The sequence below is a fragment of the Anastrepha ludens genome, chromosome 2, assembly GCF_028408465.1.
Source record: "Anastrepha ludens isolate Willacy chromosome 2, idAnaLude1.1, whole genome shotgun sequence".
In the NCBI taxonomy this organism is placed as follows: Eukaryota; Metazoa; Arthropoda; class Insecta; order Diptera; family Tephritidae; genus Anastrepha; species Anastrepha ludens.
The window spans coordinates 68,345,340-68,366,627 of NC_071498.1; the positions used below are offsets into that span (position 1 = coordinate 68,345,340).

At 35.4% G+C, this 21,288-nt stretch overlaps 3 protein-coding genes across 7 annotated transcripts in view; 2 read left to right on the forward strand and 1 right to left on the reverse strand.

The window, feature by feature from the left end:
- Positions 1–109: 109 nt before the first annotated feature.
- On the forward strand, positions 110–2,610 carry LOC128871744 (uncharacterized). The gene is made up of 7 exons (XM_054113770.1): positions 110–430; positions 527–863; positions 951–1,130; positions 1,188–1,457; positions 1,517–1,703; positions 1,874–2,052; positions 2,115–2,610. Exons 1-7 carry the CDS (start codon positions 193–195, stop codon positions 2,608–2,610), a joined length of 1,887 nt encoding a protein of 628 aa, XP_053969745.1. The 5' UTR covers positions 110–192.
- A 75-nt stretch (positions 2,611–2,685) lies between these two features.
- LOC128871747 (enolase-phosphatase E1) lies at positions 2,686–8,396 on the reverse strand. 3 transcript variants are annotated; one of them, XM_054113777.1, is made up of 4 exons: positions 8,179–8,396; positions 3,234–3,539; positions 2,922–3,171; positions 2,686–2,857 (listed from the first exon to the last, which is right to left on the reverse strand). In XM_054113777.1, the coding sequence occupies exons 1-4, from the start codon at positions 8,289–8,291 to the stop codon at positions 2,789–2,791; spliced, it is 738 nt and encodes a 245-aa protein (XP_053969752.1). In that variant the 5' UTR covers positions 8,292–8,396; the 3' UTR covers positions 2,686–2,788. The 3 variants fall into 3 exon arrangements, with proteins under 3 accessions (XP_053969752.1, XP_053969750.1, XP_053969751.1); XM_054113775.1 differs by having other exon boundaries at positions 2,915–3,171; positions 8,179–8,380; XM_054113776.1 differs by lacking the exon at positions 8,179–8,396 and adding an exon at positions 3,579–3,741 and having other exon boundaries at positions 2,915–3,171; positions 3,234–3,508.
- LOC128871745 (prolyl hydroxylase EGLN3) overlaps positions 5,652–21,288 on the forward strand; it is a 52,777-nt gene continuing 37,140 nt past the window's right edge. The window contains exons 1-2 of one of the 3 annotated variants that reach the window (XM_054113772.1): positions 5,660–5,960; positions 6,018–7,505. In XM_054113772.1, coding sequence (XP_053969747.1) covers positions 6,742–7,505 — 764 coding nt within the window. In that variant the 5' untranslated portion in view covers positions 5,660–5,960; positions 6,018–6,741. Of the gene's footprint in view, positions 7,506–21,288 lie in introns of all 3 variants that reach the window. The other 2 variants (XM_054113773.1, XM_054113771.1) reach the window with 2 other exon arrangements.

The window sequence follows — 21,288 nt, forward strand, 5'->3', positions numbered from 1 at the left end:
CTACCTTGGTTACGTTGACGACCAAAACAACTGAAAACAGGTAAATTGGAAGTATTGATAAATCAACAAAAAAGAAAATGCTCAGCACAGATTGCTGTAAAAAAGCGAACGTTTGCAGGTTTTGTTAGTAAACAAGAGGAGTTTAATAAAGAAATGCAATAAAAGGCACACAAGAAAAAAGTTGATAGTAGCATGACTTCGCAGACTAGTAGATCCTTTTTACATTCGTGCCTGAAGGTACCCATAGATCCATGTAATAATTGTCCAGCGCCAATTTATAATCGGCCGAAACTATATTTGGGTCGAATGACAGCAACACCGTTAAGCGTCACAAACAAGTCGCTGAATGCAAGTGAATTTGAAAATGTTGACTCAACGTTGGCGAACAGTGGAATACGTTCCTTAGCGAAACTTTACGACAGCATACCAGGTGTGCAAATGCATATGAAACTTTAAATGACAAATGAAAATACTCGTATATTTGGAAACATATATTTACATACAAACATACTGATCTGTTTTTTAGACTATTGCGATATTAACCATCTGCCAAATGAAGAATTTTATTCCACGCTGGACACTTTACGGTCCACTTGTTGTGAACTGCGCACCAAATCTGCTCAGAGGTGTGTGGTTGAGGCGAGCAGCACCACGTCATCCATGTCTTCCCATTGCGTCAACGTAAAGCGGGGCAAATCTACGAAGCTTACAAAGAGTAAACCTTCAACTGGTAAAGGTAGCGATAAAAAGAAAGCTGAAAAATATAACAACCAAGAAGTTTATGAAAACTCGCGCTCTGTGTCCGGAACTCCATTCAGCATTGCTCAGAAAATGGACTTTACGAGGCGAAATAAGATAAAAAAGTGCGGGAAATCTGGTTTTACTGTTCTTAAAAATGCATTCCAGTGATTCTTCTGCATTTGCTCCAATCAACTGTTTTTGTTTTTCAGTTACAAAGAAGAGTTTGAGGATGAAGTTAAAGCATTCCAAAACACAATAAAGGACATTGAAGAGAAACTCAAGCAAAGTCATGCGTTCGCCTCTTTATCGGAATCGAAGGGGAGAACAACCAAAATCAACCCGAACATATTTCCAAATGCAGGCAATGATGTGAAAAAGTGTACAGATAAGTATGAAAAGAGATTTGTTCCAGACCATAATTACGCCACCTTGTTTTACTTTTACAGGGTCCCGACCACACCTAGTGTATCAAAGTTTCGCGAATTTTGTAGGCAAACTGGCGATAACATACGCCCCAGTTCCAAAACGAGTACTGTTAGCTTGCGAAAATTTTTGAGAAAATCTTTTTCCTTCAACGACATCAATAGCTTAGTCGATTGCAATGAAAGCGAGAATATTGAAAGCAAGAAACGTTTAGATAAATCCACAGAAACTCAAATTCTTATAAATCGCACACCTTCGAAATTCAGTAGTTATTTCACCCAAAAATCAGGACTGTAAGCAAAGTCTAAAAGTTCAGAGCACACATATTTCGTGATAACTATTCCCTATTTAGTACCTCGCCAGAGAAGAGCCCACCGAAAATAGTTTTGGAACCACCGAGTAGTGAAACAACTTCTGTGAAGTCTTCAAGCCGTTCAAGTGGTAGACGAAAGAAGAGGACCAAAGACAAAAAGCAGCAAAGAGATTTTAAAGTGCCTTTCTCAATATTCAACTTGGACACAAAAAAGGATATTGAAAAGGTAAAAAATCGAGAAATTTTCATATACATAGATGTTAAGTGTGAGATATTTTATTATAGATTTACCTTTAATACCTTTATTATGAGCTTCATTTCTTCCCTCAAGCTCATAATGTTACGGAAAAAATTTGGATTATTTGAAAAAAAAAATGTATATAAATATATTTATAGCATGCAACTCCATCGCCCTTACATCCTGTGGCGCGGCCCAACCTCGCTGCAACATTAAGAGCTGAGGTATCGAAGAAGAAACTCAAAGAGTTGCAAAACAGCTGCACATATTACGATAGCACAAAGCAGTTTGATTGGGAAGTGCGCAAAACACCAGCGTGGAAATCGCTGTCTCTCAAGTAAGGGAATTTTTAACTTATGAAAGTGAGAAATTTACGCATCATTTTATTTTGCATTGTAGTGAATCCCACAAAGAGATACTGTCTATGCGTTTAGCCACTCGCAAAGCAGAACAGGCAATGCAACAACGCGAATATGAACTAAACATGGAATTAATGCGTCAGCGCGTCAAATCGGCACCACTACTTTTGGAAGGCACCACATTTTGGGGTCCTCATATAGGCAAACTCACACATACCTGCCAACGCGAGGGGTTGAGTCACTGTTGTCAGTCGAATCAACGCAAGGCGCGTTGTAAAAGCGCCGAAAGTCGTAGAAAACTTTACACCCGTGAAGGCACCGGTAGCGAATGCAGTCAAAAGAGTAACAAATTAAATTTGTTACATAAAATATATGGTGTTAGTACAAAGACACACTCGCGAAGTGCAACACAAACGCCAGTCGCAAAGAAAACGTCGCTGTCCGCTGAAAAGGGAAATTCAGAGCGGACGCAGGTGGTGCAAACACAGAACGATAGTGGTGATGAGCTATCTAGTTTAGATAGAGCATTCTTGTAGTTAAAAAAGTTGTAGTGTATTTTACTTTTAAATTAAATAATTCGCTATTTGATAAATAGAAAACACAACATGATGTGATGTTATCTTAATTAAACATATAGCCTCAGTTATTATTTCAAATGTATCTTTAAGTCATCAAAACTATCAACAATTGTAAATGCTATTTTATCGTCGTCAGTCAATGGTGCATTGCCTGGACGATTGAGTATCGCGACGTGCATACCTGCATCACGAGCGGCTTCAGCCTCTGAAAAGCGAACAAATATTAACAATGCATATAAAAATCATTAATTTACATTTCTACCTTTTACCACATCGGTTAGGAACAGTATGTCTGGACATGATAAGGCTAAGTCTTTCGCTATGTTGGCATACGATTTTTTTTCTTGTTTGTTACCAACAGCAGTATCATAATGACCGCTAATATAGGTCAGCATATTTCCCAGTTCTGTTTGACCAAATAGTAATTGCTGCGCCTTAACACTTCCACTGGAATAGATGGCAATGCGTATACCAGCCTCATGCCATTGCTTAAATGCTGCTGCAACATCTGCGTAAATGCTTAAGTGCATGAAGCTCTAAGTTTATTAATTCACAAAAGCTCAACATTAAAGTTCACTTACTGCCCCTTAATTTTGCTGCTGGCATAACCTTTCGTCCACACCAATCCCTGAAGGGTTTTCAATGGACCCAATTTAAGATCCTTATCAATAAGGAAATTCACAAAACTAGCAATATTTCCAGCAGAAGCTGTGGATAGTTCAGTAGCATCTCCGAAATACTCCCTGCATTGTGGCGAATTGCGCAAGTCTTGAACGATACGTTGTGTGTCCGCATCACTCCAAGTCTCCTCTAAAAACGCTTTGGTGTGTATTTTCGCATAGGGAAAGAGCACATCCTGCCGTATGTAAATTGAGTTAAGATTATTTCTACAAGAAACAAATAAATAAAGTTGGAAAAGCCACCACCTTTACAAAACTGATAGAAGTCGTTGTCCCCTCAATATCGCAAAGTATTAATTTTACTCTGAATTCAGGCATAATAGTCAATATTCGTCTATTTAAAAAAATGGTTATGTTTCTTCTGTCCGCAAATAAATTTAGAGATAACGGGTCAGCTGTAGGAAACCAACCATATTTCCAGTGGAAGTAGCACTGATAACACCAGTAATGCCACACAATTCTTTACTAAGTAAAAACTATAAAGAGTTAGAAACAATTAAAGATTGTGCCACATGCTGGAAAACATTATTTTGCTTAATATGAATTTAATAATGATTATCTGAATTTCTTTTTAGAAAAAAGAAGGACTTCTCTTTGCCAAATTCATTTTTATAACTCCACAACTTTACTGTTACTGTGCACTGCTGCATTATGAAGGGTCTTTCTCAAGTGACGCCTAGAAGACAATAGTGAATAATTCCTAGGTGGTACCTTTTTTATGTCATTATTTGACCTTTGTCAAGTAATCAGATGTACAATTTAACACGATATAAGAACGTGTTAAAGTTATTGAAATATGAAATTGGTCGACCTTTAAGAATAATATAATCGTCCGAATGCATCGATCAGTCGAAGGTTGGTGAACTAATTTCAAGAAACTGGCTCTATTGAGAATCGAAAGGACAAACCAAAAACTGGACGTTTTGTTGAGGATATTGCTGCTGTAGCGCAAAGTGTTGCTGAACAACCATCGACTTCGCTATCTCGACGCACGCAATCATTAGATATTCAAGAATTGACTGTGTAGGGGATTTTACCTGTAGACGTACTCGTGGAGAACGTAAATACATCTACGTCAACGTCTCCGTCCTCTACTCATGGTGGATATTTAAATGAAGTAGTTTATTTAAGTGGCAATTATTCGGTAGAAACATAGTCACTGCCACAGATATTAGCACTATCACTGTTCCTGCTACTGATATATTGTTATTTCACTATTAGGCATTGATCTACGAAAAATTGTTTGGGTTATAAAGTCAAGTCGTATCAATAAGTCATTCAGTTACGGCATTTTACATAAAAATCCAAGAGTATTTTAAAAAATGTTTTCCATTTAATACATTTTTAAACACTGTGATAGTAATATGATACTATACATAGCTGAAAGGTGGTTAAAAGCATATTTTCTTCCCTTTCAAATATGTTATGTACCTATGGATTAATTTTTATACTAAGTTGGGCAGAGACAGTTGGAAGCAGCTTCGAAAAATGGATTGCTTTTTTGTCATGTAAGAAATACAATGTTTAATTCGAAAAATATGGGTTGATAGTTTGTATTCATCACAAATAGAGATAGAGGTTTATATGTATTAACATAAACCCAAGTTCGAACTCAGACTAGAAATATTAGCATAATTTCAGCGCACTTTAAATTAGAAAACTATATTGGAGAAAAAAAAACATTTGTTGCTTTGAAAACCACAGAAATTGAAATATGAAATTATTTGAAAACTACTCATTGGTTGGTTAGGTTGTAGTAGGTTTTTATTTAAATGGCAGCACCGAAGAGTTTATATTCGATTTTTTTAAGAATTGCTTCATCTTTGTTTACCCAGTATTCCTCTTTTCGCTTTCTTCGTTGTCAACGTTGCCAGACAACGCAGACAACGTTAAAATACATAGAAGTCGCAATGAGAAGAATGCTGGTTTTGTGCATTTATTTTACCATATTAATCTTTTTTACCTCAAAGGAATAGGAAATTCAAATTTAGCAGCAGTGGAGTCTTATAAATATGTATGCTAATTGGGAAATATTTCTTGTGGTGGTTTACAAATATTTTGTTGTCTAAGTTTTGGTGTTAGTTTCGTTTATTCACCTATGAATTGAAATAATTTTCGTATTCGAATTGATTTATGAGGTTGAGGTAGATAAGATTGTAGTTGATTTTTATTGAAATGGCAGCACCGAAGTGTTCGTAATCGAATTTGTCAAAAATTGGCATAACTTTATATTCCCAGTATTTTTCTTTATGGCTTCTTCGTAGTCAACAGTGATGAATAAACTTCAAATTATTTTGACGTTTCCTATCTTCTCTGCTTCCTATAGAGCATGTCAGATTTACACAGAAGTTTTGTGAAAGTGAATTGTAAACTTTTAGTAGATTAATTTCGTAATATAATTGTGTTTTCGTAGAAAGATTTCTTTGCACTTGTGATATTTTAATTGTTAGAGTGTAGTAAGATCGCGAGATAATTAAAGTTTTCAAAAATCCCAAACTGCGCAAAACTTAATGAGGACGCTTAAAATAGAACGCCAGCAACTACAAAGGGCAGCGCGGAGAGTAGAAGAAAACAATCATTGAGAAAACAAAAGAATTGGTCTACTAATAGTAACAGCGTATAAAACTGGTAGTATGCACTAATGGAAATGCAAATATGAATAAACATTTTATGTATTACAAATAGTGCCTGTAATAGTATCGTGGGAATGCTAATCAAAGCAGTACTACTACATTTAGCAACAGCAATTACAACAGAGACGAAGTCAGAAAAGAGAAGTAGTTAAAAAGCTAAATATCAGTGTATGATTATCGGATGTGCCTACGTGATTTTACCACCAAAATTTAAATGTATGAGGGGGAAAGAGTGCTTCACTAATCACCGCAACAACGGAAGAACTTACAAAGCGCACGAGGCTGTGGGTGATACATAGAGAAAAGTGTTCGTTCAACGACTCGTACTTGCTTGTGCCTAAGAGGGAATATGTAGTGTACCCCTCTCCGTCCGCATGCAAAGCCGTCTCGTCAACCGAAAAACAGATATCCAAACAGCTGCAGTTACTTTGCGAAACCAAACATCGTTGTAACAACAAATACAATTATAATAAATAGTTCATTATAATTGCATATCAATACGAGCCAACGCCAAAAGTAGCTGTGATAGTAGCGCAAGATAAAGTAGAAGCAGTGCACAGCGTCAACGACAAAATACAAAGCGTAAGCTAAAAGGCATATCCAAAACTGAAAGAAAGGTTCCTTTCAAGGTTAAATCGAAAGCATTAGCCGTTGGAGGTCATTAATTCAAAGAAAGAAAATATTTTGAAACTAAAGGCAGGTTAACTAAAAGAAAAAACAGTTGAACTCATAGTAATAAAGTGAAAGTGTTGAGGACGTAATTATTAGGTAAGAAAATGGAAAAATTTCCACAGTGTGCCATTTGCGGTACAACGCAGCAACTGTTGCGTTGCGCCAAGTGTAAGACGATATTTTATTGTTCAATCGCTCATCAACACATGGACTGGCCAACACATAAACAGTCTTGCCGTATGTTGGCTAAACAAAAGAACAATAATCGTATTCAACATCTGCAACAGGCGGTTGCAGCTACTACGCTCAACACGCCAACGTTGCCCAACATGAGCAGCGATATCGACGCTGGAAACCATCACTGGTCCACGACCATGAACGGTGTAGGCATTATAGGTTTTGGGCTAATAGACGGCAGCGAAAGTGCTGAAGTAGATCCTAGCATATTAACTGCAGTGCCACCAATGGCTGTGATGGGTGGCAACAGAAATGAAAGTGGAAGCATCAATGATTCATCAAATATCAGCGCAAATGACGGCTATGAAGCTATTTATAAACAAATCTCAGATACTGGTGGTACAGTGACAAGCACAAGTGTAATTCACAATATGAGTGCAGCCACTACCTCATGTATGCAACCTCAATATCATCATGTGGATCAGCGTCTACTCTCGCCTCAATATCACCAACAGCAACAACAATTGAGGCAAAAACAGCTTCAGCTCCAGCACATGTCTCCCACCCAAGCACCATATTCGCCAACATCAAACCTTAGCAACCACAATACGCATCACCAATATGAAAAAAGCTTCAGTTGCCAAATTGGCAGTGGTGGGGGTGTGGATGAAAACGCTTTTGGAAATGCTAAGTGAGTATAAAGTTTTAGAATCTCTGTCATACCAGCTTTGTATTTTAATAATAATTAGTCTATACGTGCACGTCGGAGGGTGATCTCGATAGAAATAATTTTATTTAGCTTTCCATAGTATTATTGAAAACATTAAATTATTAAAGCGCTGAAAGTACTCAACCAAAACCATTGTTTACTTCTAAGATATTCGCATTGAATATTGAAATGTTCCCGTCCATTACGAGTCTTAGTTACTGCTTTTCATACGAAATTTCTACGACATAAGTGGACCTTTTGATAAAAAAATATTTCACTAGTTTCACTAAAAAATTGAATTAAATTAATTATTTTACAACGGCCTGTGTAGTCGAGTGGGTTTGTCCGAGACTGTCATTCGGTTCGGTCGCGTTTGGACATAGAGTAAAGTTTTTGTTTTTAAATAGCACTCGTCGGCATTGGCAATCTTAGTAGTGCATTTTTAACATCAAGAAGGTTATAAACACTTCATGTTCGGGGGGCATTAAAATGTAAGCGCTCCATTTGTAGGATATTTAGTGGAACGGAAGTCTAAAAATTAGTGCAAAAACTCGCTTTGCACACTTTCATTTTCCAATAAAAGGATTGGGCAATAAGTCCGAAAACTAAGTGAATCTTATTTTACTCACACCTTTCATAGAATATAATTGTTTACCGTTCATATCTTTGTCCGCGACTTCCTTGTTTAGTTCCATGTTCAGGTCTAAGAATAATTTTTATGCTCCGTATTTGCATGTTATTTAATTTCCCGCCTTTCGTGTTTACCATTATGCAATTGCCAAAAAAATAATTTAATCACTAATAGGTTTCAAAAGTATTTGTTTATGTTTTTAAAGAGTGCCAAAACGTATAAGAAACTAAAAAATAAATAAGTCTTTAAAACACACGCACAACAATATTCAACAGTATTACATTCCGACTCGTGCGCACGCTGCTAGTGTTAGAATAAGACTATTTCTGTAAATTATTTTTTTTATTTTCGATGAAGTTGTATTATCTGGCTAGCTAGGCATAAGCGCGCCATGAGTGCACATTCACCTACTTTTCTATTGACTAGTGGGAGCGTTGTGCCGGCAATTAATTTTAGTATTAGCATTTGTTGAATTTTGCAAGCAAACACTTTTACTATTTTTACACTTTTAGCTATTTTTTAGTAATTCCTATGATATCATTTAAAACACTAAGTCAAATCGATCGCGATAAAAAATGTTTTTTTTATTCTTCGAAGTTCTATTGTATAAAAATACAATTTGTGCAAAAGTAAACAAATATCTACGTATGCTCTTCTATGCGAATATTCAAATATTTTTGTACACTTTATACAGTAATGTTTTAAGAGAATGTGGAATTCCTGCAAAATTGCTAATTATATTTGTTTTGGTTGTGAATGCACTAAAATTTAAAATTTATTATTTCACATATTTTATTTCGAGCTATTTTTTAACAGTTTTTATATCTGCGCAGTTTTGCCATATTTTTTTTGTTTCAAATACCCCTTTTGAAAAAATGTAGGATTTCTGATGAAAAAAATATATGTACATACTGTGAGCGTCAAAATAAAGTGTACAAAGCATTTTGTTATAATATGGATTTTATTTCAGTCTTTTATAACAAAACAATATATTTTAATTTCATGTTTTTTATATTAGTATTTGATTCTTTACTTAATTCTAGAAAATAATAATAATAAGAAAAAAAAATAAATTACAACAACAAAAGTTTTAAAACAAAAACAAAATTAAGTGCATATTTTACGCGTCAAAATAAAGTGTACAGCGTACATCAGTAGCATTTTAGCGATGTTCTACCGTAAAAATACCGTTATATTTGGTTGTTTACTTCCTTTTTCGTTGCATTGAGACTTTTTTCATATTGTATTTTAATTGGTTGCGATTGGCGGAGTGAAAAGTTTTTGTCTACAGTAAATTAAATTCTATTATTTATTTTTTCCAATAATGGAGAAACAAACTTCGACTGATGTTAGAGAACTGGTACTAAAGCTTTGCAATGTACTGGGGAAAAAATAGTTGACAAATACAAAAAGTTTGGCAAAGTAGGTGCAGGCCGTCCAAAAGTTTTAAATGAGACTGAAGTAAGGTCTGAGTGCGTGATGTGAAGAAAAATCCCTTTAAAAGTGCGGTCAAAATATAGTATAGGGTGGGCCATGTAAAATTTGCTTTTTGAATCGGCTATAAAAAAAAAACTAATCAATATTTTTTCAAAATTTTTTTTTTATTTTGAAGCTTGAACATTGTCATTTATGAATAAAAAATAATATCGTTCAAATGACTTCCACGACTTGCTTTACAGTAGGCCATTCGATCAACCCAATTTTTAAGCGCATTTTCGATTGTTTGGGCTCCAATTTCATGAATGGCGATTGTCCTTAACGGCTCCCCACAAAAAATAGTCCAACGGGTTTAGGCGGCCAATTGATATCGGAATTTCGGCTGATTATTCGGTTTTCAAAAGCAGTAGCCAAAAGTTCGAGTGTAACTTTGCCAGTGTGACAAGTTGCACCGTCCTGTTGAAACCAAATGTCGTCCATGTCATCCACTTCAATTTTTGGAAACAAAAACTCGTTGAGCATGTCACGGTAATGCTCGCCATTTACTGTAACCGCGGCTCCTCGCTCATTTTCGAAAAAAATGGCCCGGCATCATCGGACCAAAAACGGCATCGAACAGTGACTCATTGTGGATGCATTTGCTTCTCTACAGTAACGTGTGGATTTTCTGAGCCCCAAATCCGACAATTTTGCTTATTGACGTAGCCACCGATGTGAAAATGAGCTTCATCAGAAAAGATGTTTTTTCGGTTTTTCAAATTTCTCACAGTTTGAGTAGAAAATATGTTTTCACTTTGGAAATATGTTTTCAATATTTCGCAATTTTGTTCAAGCGTATAGCGTCCCATTTCGTAAATGTCAAACCTTTAAGTAAATTATGAACACATTTGACATGTGATTTGTGTTACCATTCTTAAAAAAATAGTTCAAAAAGCAAACGCTATATGGCCCACCCTGTATCACAAGAATTTTCAACTGCATCAGATACTAGCGCAAGTGCCAGCACAATACGTCGAGTGTTGCACGCAATTGGGTTACATGGTCGTCTCCCACAAAAAAAGCCGCTAATATCGACAGTTAATAAAACAACGTCTTGATTATGCAAAAAATACGAAAATCGGGATTTTTCTTTCTGGAATAATGTCCTGTTTATCGATGAAAGTAAGTTAGAGGTATTTGGGCAAAAAAAAAACCGGTTAAAGTATGGAGAACCAAAAATAAAGAATATGCCGACCAAAATTTGATAACCACAGTTAAGTACGGTGGGGGTTCGGTTATGGTGTGGGGATGTATGGCGGCAAGCGGAGTTGGCAATTTGGTTGTTATTGAAAGTACCACGAACAAAACAGATTATCTGAATATTTTACAAAATAATTTACTAACCAGTGTGCAGAAATTAGACTTGCAGGGATCCTGGATCTTTCAACAAGATAATGATCAGCAACAGCAAAAATAGTAAAAGAATGGCTGCTTAGCGTACTCCTAAGACATTGGATCATCTTCCACAGTCACCGGACTTAAATCCTATTGAACATTTGTGGGAGCATTCAGACCGCCAAATCCCGAAAAGGACAATCGCCATTATGGATATGCTGGAACTCGTTATAAAGGAAGAGTGGGATGAAATTTCATCTGACGTGACAAAGAAACTAGTTGAGTTGATGCCCCGAAAACTGTCTTGCGTTATCAAAGCAAAAGGGAAATCAACAAAATCGATATCATTTTTGTAAAATATATCTCTATACACTTTATTTTGATGAGTAAAATATGCACTAAATTTTGTTTTTGTTTTAAAACTTTTATTGTTGTAACTTATTTTTTGTTGTTTTCTAGTATTAAGTAGAGAATCAAATACTAATTTAAAAAACATGAAATTAAAATATATTGTTTTGTTATAAAAGACTGAAATAAAATCCATATTATAACAAAATGCTTTGTACACTTTATTGTGACGCTCACAGTATATAACTGGCGCGTACACCCCTTTTGGGTGTTTGGGCAAGCACCTTCTCCTTTTTGTGGCATGCGTCTTGATGTTCCACAAATGGAGAGACCTACAGTTTCAAGTCGACTCTGAACGGCAGACATTTTTTTAAGAGGAACTTTTTCATGGCAGAATTTCACTCGGAGGTTTACCATTGCGAGGGAGTAGTTCCAACCCATTCGGCTACGGCGGCCGATATACTAAAAATATAGATATACTATATAAAAATCAAAAAGTTCTGATGTTTCGTTTACATTTTCCAGCAGCTTGTGTAAACGGCCCGTTTTTTACCCAAGAAGAATTTCGTTGTCACCCAATACCGCCAGCTTCATCAGCCTTGCCAATTTGGTAAAACTTAGCACCCAACTAGAAAACTGTTATGCAAGTTGTGGTTTAACTATGTTAGTGAACAAAACGGACTTAGTCAAATCTGGGTTTCAGGTCACACTTCAGTACTTCATAATGCAATCGGAGTGTGAATTTTACAAGACTTCCTTTGTTGTTGTTGTACGAGTTTACTATGCCTTTCCTTTGACTCGCACCGGTTGTAGCATTCCCTCCTTCGGCCATCGAAGCCTCTAAAAGTTCTCAAAAAACCGTCAATCTAGTATAGCGGCAGGCCCAGGAAACATGCTTTTTCGACGGGTTGGGCCTAGTGGGAAAGGTGCGTTCGGTGAGTGGGTCTAAGAGGGCTTATGAATAGATGATTAGTATCGTGCGAGGTGCCTTCACATGCCGGTCATATGTACATATATTAATTATGTCCGGGTCGATTCTGGATAGATGGCAGTTTAACTTGCAACAACATACTGAACCTAATTGTGGCAAAGTTACGTGGGTCTTACGACTCATTCCGATGGCAGCTGGATTTCCTTCCCGTAATGGCTCGGATTTTCCTCAGTAAACTAGCCCTGTTTAGTTCGCTGTATCTTACCCCTCACATTTAGGACCATCCATTTGTGGAACAACACCAAGACGCACGCCACAAATAGGAGGAGGAGCTCGGCCAAACACCTAACAGTTAGAACTAAAGAGTTATGAAATTTCTCTCGTATCACTGAACTAAATTAGCTTACTGTTGTTGTTCCTGCTTATTCGTGTTGTTAGCCTATGATCGATCATCTAACACAGGAAACGAACGGTTTGGACCAAAGTAAAAGTGAGTTTAAGATGGCAAATGAAGAGGGGTTTGTATCATAGAAGTACATATGTATGGTACATACATACATACTCGTATATTGATGTAGATGTCGAAATGTCGATCTGGAGAGGTAGCAGCTTAAACTGTTGTAACATCCACAACGTAATATTTAATAATTTTTACTTGTTTTATTTTGCTTAATTTAATTTGATTTTATTTAATTCTAAATCGTTTTTGTATATTTTTGTATTTTATTTACTTCATTGAATTTTATTTATTTCACTGAATTTTATTACCTTTTCAATTTCCTTTGTTTCTTACGTACCTATTGCTAATGCCTTAAGGGGTAACACCACTGTAGAAATTACAAAAAATTGATTTTTTTTTTAAGCTTAAAAAATTCTTTGAACCTTTTAAAATACAGAACAAAAAGTTTTATACGTTACCGAAGTTCATTTCATAAATATTTGAAGCTTTTAACCAAGCGTTAGTGACTGCTACCTAACGACTTCTCCAAATTTCCAAACTTTAAACGCGTTTTTCTCAAAACACGTTTTCTGAAATTGGCACGCAGCATAACTCAAACAATTTTAAATATTTTTAATCATGTTTTTCACTACGTCTGTATAATAACCTTCTTAAGAGAAGAGCGTAGGGGATTTTCGATAGATTAATTTAAACGATTGTTATAATTATTTAAGTGCCGTTTTTTTAGTCCAAAATAGAGTTTTTTCCTCCAAATGCTTGCTAATTCCACAAAAATAAATATTTTTTAAATCCCCTACGTGTTTCTCTAGCTATTCTTATCTAGATTAAGAAAAAATATGTTTCTTTGTTCCAGATTAAAATTTGCACCCTCTGAGCTGCGTGCCGCGGAGCTCCTTCAAGAGAAACCACATTACAAAAATGTCTCCAATGCCGCCATTTTGTAAAATTTTTCGATCAAACTTTGTAGTTTTGTATTTTGGTATATAAGTAATAACTTCCCAAATCAGAGTGATTGTTTTCCCTTTCCTTCTATACAAAAAAATTCTTTAAAAATCGTGTTTATTTTACGCGTGTACAGTGGTGTTACCCCTTAAGTGCTTGTATATTTTTGCCATGATTTCAATATCTTCAAAGATAAGCTGCTACGTGAGAAATGCGCGTTAGCGCCTTTTATCAGTCTGCCTTACACTTGTTTTAATTTTACTTGTTTTGCGGGCGCTACTCAAAGCAATCACGCATCCAACATAATTTCTCACTTATTTACACAACTCGTCTGCATGATGAATCTGCGATTTTATAAACACAATTAAATATTTGATTGGTCGATTAGATGTCATTCGGCATTACTTGCCGCTGCATCTCCTTAATACTTGATATAGCAGCTGGTGAATAGTCTTCAATAATTTAATATACATACATATGCAGCTGGTGAATAGTCTTCAATAATTTAATATATGCAAGCAGCTGGTTTTTCAAATCATATTGGTTGGCATCAAAAGATCACTTCGAAGCTCGGTAGTCTCAGTAGTGAGGTGCTCTTATTGATTCTCGTATTTGAGCAGCTTGACCATCCTCAAATGTGCTTGGGAGCTTCTGTGTCTGCTTTTGAAACAACTTTGTAATGCACTTTTTTCATGAAATTTATAATACATATGTACATATGTATGCAGCTGAATGCATCGTAGTTTTTGATGCTTCCTTTCGCGTACACACATTTACATACATATGTATTTACAAATAAACTTATACATATGTATGTATGTGTATATAATTATGTGCATAAGTAGGTGCTTCTGCTCGTGGAGCCATACTTACATCTGTCATTGCTTTTCTATTTAATTTTATTTAAAAATTTTATTGCGCGGTTGGTTTGATTCTTGAAAAAGGTTTTTTTTTTTTAATTTTATTATTATGTGTGAGGCTTTTATTGCTAACAATTCATGAAAATATTCCTACTATACTGTGCAAATGGGAAGCAATTTTTGTTGCGTAAGCTAATTAGCATACACGTTTCTTTGTTTGTTTGTTTTTTAATTATTTATTATATTGTAATTGCATAAAATTACTCAAAGTTGAAGGTTTATGAGATTTGTGACAGCTGTTGTAGTAGCAGCATAAACATTTTCCATACGAGTGTGGGGAATGCTTCTGGAGTGACAGTCTTTGGCCGGATATAAATCTGGGTTATTCCGGTAACGTAGAACCAACTGATTACATAATACTATTGGTCCCGAAACCACTCAGGTTCGTACATCGTTTTATAATACGAACTTTTAATCTAACTTTACGTAATATTTATTTATTTAGTCAGTTTTAGTTAGTTTCACAATGTTTGACCTTAAAATTAGATTACAAATGTGAAACTTAAAGCAGCAATTGAAACTTAAATCATTAATAGTAATAGTAGGAATGGTAGAAAAAGTATTAGCAATAATGATAAAAGTAGTGGTAACAGTCATGGCGAAAAGATTTTCATGGTGTGGCTAATATCAGACTCTCAACGAATTTGGGCTGACGTAGCAGGAGCTACTAATCGGTTTGCTTACGAAAAAACTAATAATGTGTTAGTGATATACGAAAAAAATTAACACAATGACACTTCGTTGCCGTCTGTTGAACAACTACTGACGAGTGTGTGAATATGTATGAAATTATGGTGCAGTGCAGACTTTGGTTGGCGGTAAGATTGTGTTAGTGTTAGTTATTGGCCAAACCTAGTAATCTATCAAAGTAAAAAATAGAATAAATATCCAAAAGAACATATAAGAAGAAATGTAGAGAAGAAAAAAGTTCGTTCAGTACGTTCAGCAATATTCAACAATAACGGAGGCCCAGGCACAGAACCTTGCGGGACCCCTGTAACTAGGGACATAAAACTAGACAAAGAATTGTTAAAGCAGACACCACCATGCGAACGCTCATAAAGATATGAACAGATTTAACGCTAAAGACGAGAATTAAAAAAAAATCAAGTTCATCTAATAATAAGCCATGATCAGCTGAGTCAAATGCTTTAGAATGGTCAGAAAGTGTTAGAAAAGTTATTTTTAAGTGCGCAGTAGCACAACTTCAAAAAAATGTCACTAACAATTTTTCTTCAAAAAAGAGTTGATTTGACAAAATGTTCCAGCACCTTGGAGAGAAAATGCAATTTAGCGACGACCTATAATTACCGTTCAATTTAAACCATAGAAGGTAAACCGTGTAATTTTTTCGAGTTCAGTTTATTCGAAGCAACCGGATTGCTCTAAACATTGTGTTAGTCTTGAAATAACTGCGCTAAGAAATTTTGTAATTGTCTGAAATTTTTTCACATCAAATCATAAAAAATAAAATTGAGTTCTTAGAATTTTAAAAGAGATTATATTTTTTTAATCAGATATAAACATGAAATTACGAGGTTTACTTACCACGTTTCTTCTAATAGTTTCTAGAGTTTATATTCTAATTAAAAAAAAAATGTAGTTGCCGCCCGAAAACATTATATACATACATAGATTTTGAAATTCACAGATTTTATTTTACAGATTTTCTCTCCTAGCCGTTTTGACGTTAACATTTTCTTTAACGTCAAAAAGGCCTGAACGGAATCGACGAAACCGAAATTGCACATACTTAGCTCTTATAGTATACTCGTACATACAGCCATGGATAGATACATAAATGGCGCAAATGTGAACCTTATATGTTAAGTTAAGTTTTTGGTACGAACTCCTCTACTTTGATCAAATAAATTTGTGTGTTTACATTTATTACCGTTATTAACCGAGGAATTTACCGTTCTTTCGATTGAATTTTTTGCGTTCTATTTTATTTATGTTTATTGATGTTTTGAAGTGGACACAAAAATAGCACATTTAACTTGTGCAGCGAAGAGTACAACTTTTATATTGTTTCAGCGACTTTTAGTGTAATTTTTTGTTTCTTTAATTAAATTTTAAAGTAATTACTAAAAACGGAAAAAGCTATGCAGAAATAGCTGAAATGATGATGTGCTCTCGGAAAATGGTTTATAATGCTCTTAATTTAGTTAAGAAAGATTCATCCTATCTAAGCAAAAAAACGGAAAGAAAACCAAAGCCGCGAAAAACTGATGTTAATGTGGATAGAGCTATAATTCGCAAGAGCAAAGTCGGCAAATAATGCTTGAAATCAACCAAGAATCTGGACTACAGGTGTCCAGAAAGCTCGTAGGAAGGCGACGTAACGAAGCCCAGTGGTTTGGTCGCATAAGCAGAAAAAAACCACTCCTCTCAAAAAGACATATCAAACATCGACTTGCCTTTGCAAAAGCCCACAAAGACAAATCTATTCAGTTTTCGAAAATCGTACTTTGGAACGGCGAAGCCAAAATAAATAGGATGAGACCGAGAGGGCAAACTATTGTACGTCGTCCAAAAAATCAAGCGTTAAATCCTAGGTTCACAAAAAAGACGATTAAAGACGGCGGCGGAAGCATCATGGTTTGGGGAGCTTATTCCTGGCATGGTGTTGGGCCGATTGTTCCTGTGGTTGGTAAATGGATAGATTTCAGTATCTGGATATACTCCAGAACAAAATGGAGCCATTTGTGTTTGAGTTGATGCCATTTAATTGGACATTTATGCAGGCTAATGATCAAAAGCATACAGCAAAGACAGTGAGGCAATGGCTCAGAAGAGAAAAAATTAATGTACTGGATTGACCGGCGCAGAGCCCTGATCTCAATCCAATAGAAAACTTGTGGAATGACGTTAAGGTCAAAATCGCCTGGTACTCGATTCCAAAGGAAAGATGCCACAAGCTTGTAGAAAGTATGGAGCGATGGCTTGAAGAAGTAATGAAAAACGGTGGATATAGTTACAAAATACTCATCTGGTAAAACAATATTATTACTTAACTATCTGATTTGTTTACTATTTTTGCTATTATTTGGAATTTTTTAGGATGTGCTATTTATGTGTCCAGAAGGCTTCGTGAGTTATCAACGTCCTCGTAAATTAAATCAGAACTGAAATCCTTTTTGTCCATTTTTTTGTTTTAAAGTGGAAGTAAATAAGTTTTTTATTTTTTATGTTGCTTTTTTCCCAATAAAAAAAGTTATTTAAAAATATATTCAACTCTTTGCTTTCAAAGTCTAAATGGGCTATTTATAAGACTATGGCTGTAGGTACCACAAACACCATTCACAATTTCAGCGGCTTGCATTTCCGCCTTTATGAAAGAAAAATTGTAAAATGTACCGAATTTTCTCTTTCTTGACTTCCATTGTTAACACCCTGTAAACAAATGAATGGAACAAACAAAAAACAGAAAAGGATTTTTTAGTGTGAAATGTCACCTTGACAACGACCATAAACTTTAAATTGTTTGATCGATACTTTACGAGACATGGATCACTACATCCATCTACCGAGAAAATAATGGATTTCTTTTTCAAGTTCAAGTCGTCTGATTTACATAGGTTGTGGAAATTTTCAAAAAAAACCTGAAAACGCAATTTTAGGTAGTTTCACAACTTTTTATTATCTTTAACAAAATCAGCCGCTTTTTATGTAAAGGATTAATCCGTTCTATTAACGAGCTGAAAGCATCGTCACTAAGCGTTTCTCTACCAGTAGGAAATTGCTTTTATTTTTTGTCAAGTTGTTTTTAGAGATTGGGAGCGACTCATGGTGGTGGGCATTTTCCACAGACGCTTGTCCATTGTATGTTGTGCCATTTCGTGCCGGGATAAACAGTGATCTGTAAATGCTTTTTGAATCATTTGATACTCTTCGGCAAAAAAAATTTACCATAATACCATAAAACCAAAAAATAGAGCCATCTTTTTTTATTTATTTATAAAAAGTTCGTTTTTTTACAATAGAGGGTAAGGTGTAGCCTACCTGTATATGCACCAGCATTCCATGCTCAAATCATTAGTGAGTTATTGCCCATATTCCTAGTATTTGCAATGCTTATCTGTTGTCTGCTTGAATGTTGTTTGCATTTTTTTATTACAAAAACTTAATACTCCACGTATGTACATATGCATGTGTGCACTTAGTACTAAATCGTACTTGACATGAACTGAAATTCTGGGAATTCACCGCTGACAACCCATTCTGATATCGGCAATAACAACTCACTTGCAATTGTTTATAGGTTTGTACATTAGGGTGCATCCTTATCCATACTTAAAAATCGGTACTTTTTATCCATCAAAATTATAAAATTTAATATATTTTAAGACTTCCGCCAAAATATTTCGGGAAAATATTAATATTTACGTGAGCTGAAACGATTTGAAACTACTTCCAAGTTTCTTTTTTATAAAGATAGTTTAAAAATTTCCTCAACAGAAATAAAATACTTAGTGATATTTTTGCCGTTTTCTTGAAAGATAAGATGAAGGAAAACTTTAATAACTCAGCTAAATACCGACCGATTTAGATTTCTAATGTATTATTGAAAAAGTTGTTGTTGAGGTGGTTGAACATTTCCATTGAAATGCTCCTAATTAGTGACCAGCACCGTTTTACTACCACTATCTCGTGTGATGATGTTTTTAATAATTTGCTGTAGGAAAGGCTTACCGAAGGATCGGAGTCGTGCCCTGGCTAGTCCCGGACATTCACGAAAATAGTGGAAAAAACTTTCCTTCGCCCCTTCCGCTTGACAGCTTCTACAGATAGGATTGAAGGGTAGATTGAGTCTAGCTGCATGATCCCCTACTTTCCAATGTCCTGTAAGGGTTGCAGTGATGCGTGAAATGTTTGGCCGAGAACATCCTAGCAGGTCATTCGTCCTTTGGACTTTATATGACGGACATGTGTTTTTTGTTGTAATACATGTAGGTATTTGCTTCCATCTTCTTTCGGCTAAAGCATGATAGTGTGAAGCAATGGATGCTTTTAATGTGTTCAGTGGGGTGGAGACTGCCACCGCCTCTGCTATGTCTAGTGTCGAACCTTTTCTTGCTAGCTCATCCGCTATCTCATTGCCCCGTATGTTCCTATGACCGGGAACCCATATCAGAGTAATTTCAAGCCAATGGCTGAGCAGTTCCAGCTCCTCTCTACACTGTAAGACCTGTTTGGATGAAATATAGTTGGAATCTAAGGCCTTAATAGCTGCTTGACTGTTTGAGAAGATAGCTACTCTTGCACCAACTTCCTTGTAGAGTTCTAGGGATTTGCATGCTTCTCTGATCGCTAAAAGTTCTGCCTGGAACACGGTGGCATAATCACCGAATTGATTGAGATAGGTTGAGTGGCTCCGAATGGAAGCCAGCTCCCACACCACAATTCATCTTAGAACCTTCGGTATAAATTTCGATAACCACCACTCCTTTGCTCCAATCGGTGATCGGTGGAAAACGTACCGTAAATCCTTTCTTGAAGTTGAGGTCGGGGACTGTGTAGTCTGATCCGTTTTTGAGCAGCGAGGGTCCCTGTAGGAAGATCTTACTGTGACCGTACGACCTTGTTGTCCAGCTATTGAAAAAGTATTTTCCCAATTTTTTTTCGCAAATATTATATTTTTTACAAATTAGTTTTTCTTGTAAAAAACTCGATGTGTTGCGGTACTTTCAAATAAACCAAGCTTACGGAAATTTTAAAACTGTTTGGCGGAAGTCTTAAAATATAATACATTTTTGAATTCCGATGAAAAAATCGCAACTATTTTGGTGAGGCACCCTAATGTACATATTCATGTTGGCGCATAAATAAATTTAGAAAATAGATTTACACGTGCATACATAAACATATATTTATGTATGTATTTTCATTGCACATTTGCACATAAGCAATTTATTCGAATAAATATAAAAATTCTATGAAAAATGTCTTGTTTTGTCATTAGAACAAAAAAAATATATACATACATACATACATATGTATATAGGAACGCATTAAAAGTTTGCGGTTTCTCTACGATAGGCAAAACGAAATATAAAAGCTATGTGCATATGTGTGTATGTAAATTACTAAATTTGGTGCAGGGTGCATTTTATGTTCAAGGTGTTCTATTTTTAATAACCTTTACATGAAATATAATTTTAATTATATTATTATTTTACCTTTACTGTATTCACTGAATGTCGGAATCTTGTCGCACTGTTTTTGGATGACAATTTTTTAATTTCGTCATCTGGAGTGTAAATGGATAAATTGGTGAATTTTTCACAAACTGAAGTTGCACTGACAGAAAAAATTTCGAAATTCGCCAGTAGCTGTGGTATTTCATGTTGAGAAAAAGTTTCGAATTCTTGAATTTTTGCTTGTCAAAATTTGGGAGCAAGCTAAATAGTTGACTATGGACATGTTGTTGCAATTTTCATTTAGTCGAAGAAAATCACTGCTTAATATTTCCCAGTATTTTCAGACGGTCTGAAATGGGTTTAATACAAGGCCCGACTAAAGATTGTCAACAAAAGATAAGGGAAATATTTTCGTTTCTTATTCTGGTATTATCGTGGTAACACTGACTTAACACTGAACTGAAATGTTAACTTTGTATACTGGATCAGTTCCCGAAGTAACACGAATCAGTTTTTAAATGTTCAGGTCTTTGATGAAAGCCGAAAGTCCGATGACATACATAGTCGCAAATTAATTTG

Bases quoted from the DNA above. Each gene is read 5' to 3' on its own strand.
- LOC128871744 (XM_054113770.1), top strand. From the start codon at position 193: ATGACTTCGCAGACTAGTAGATCCTTTTTACATTCGTGCCTGAAGGTA. The intron at 1,704-1,873 runs GTAAAAAATCGA...ATATATTTATAG, and splicing joins CAAAAAAGGATATTGAAAAG to CATGCAACTCCATCGCCCTT. The intron at 2,053-2,114 runs GTAAGGGAATTT...TTTGCATTGTAG, and splicing joins TGGAAATCGCTGTCTCTCAA to TGAATCCCACAAAGAGATAC.
- LOC128871747 (XM_054113775.1), bottom strand. From the start codon at position 8,291: ATGGTAAACACGAAAGGCGGGAAATTAAATAACATGCAAATACGGAGC. The intron at 3,172-3,233 runs GTAAGTGAACTT...CATGCACTTAAG, and splicing joins AGCAGCAAAATTAAGGGGCA to CATTTACGCAGATGTTGCAG. The intron at 2,858-2,914 runs GTAGAAATGTAA...TTCGCTTTTCAG, and splicing joins CCTAACCGATGTGGTAAAAG to AGGCTGAAGCCGCTCGTGAT.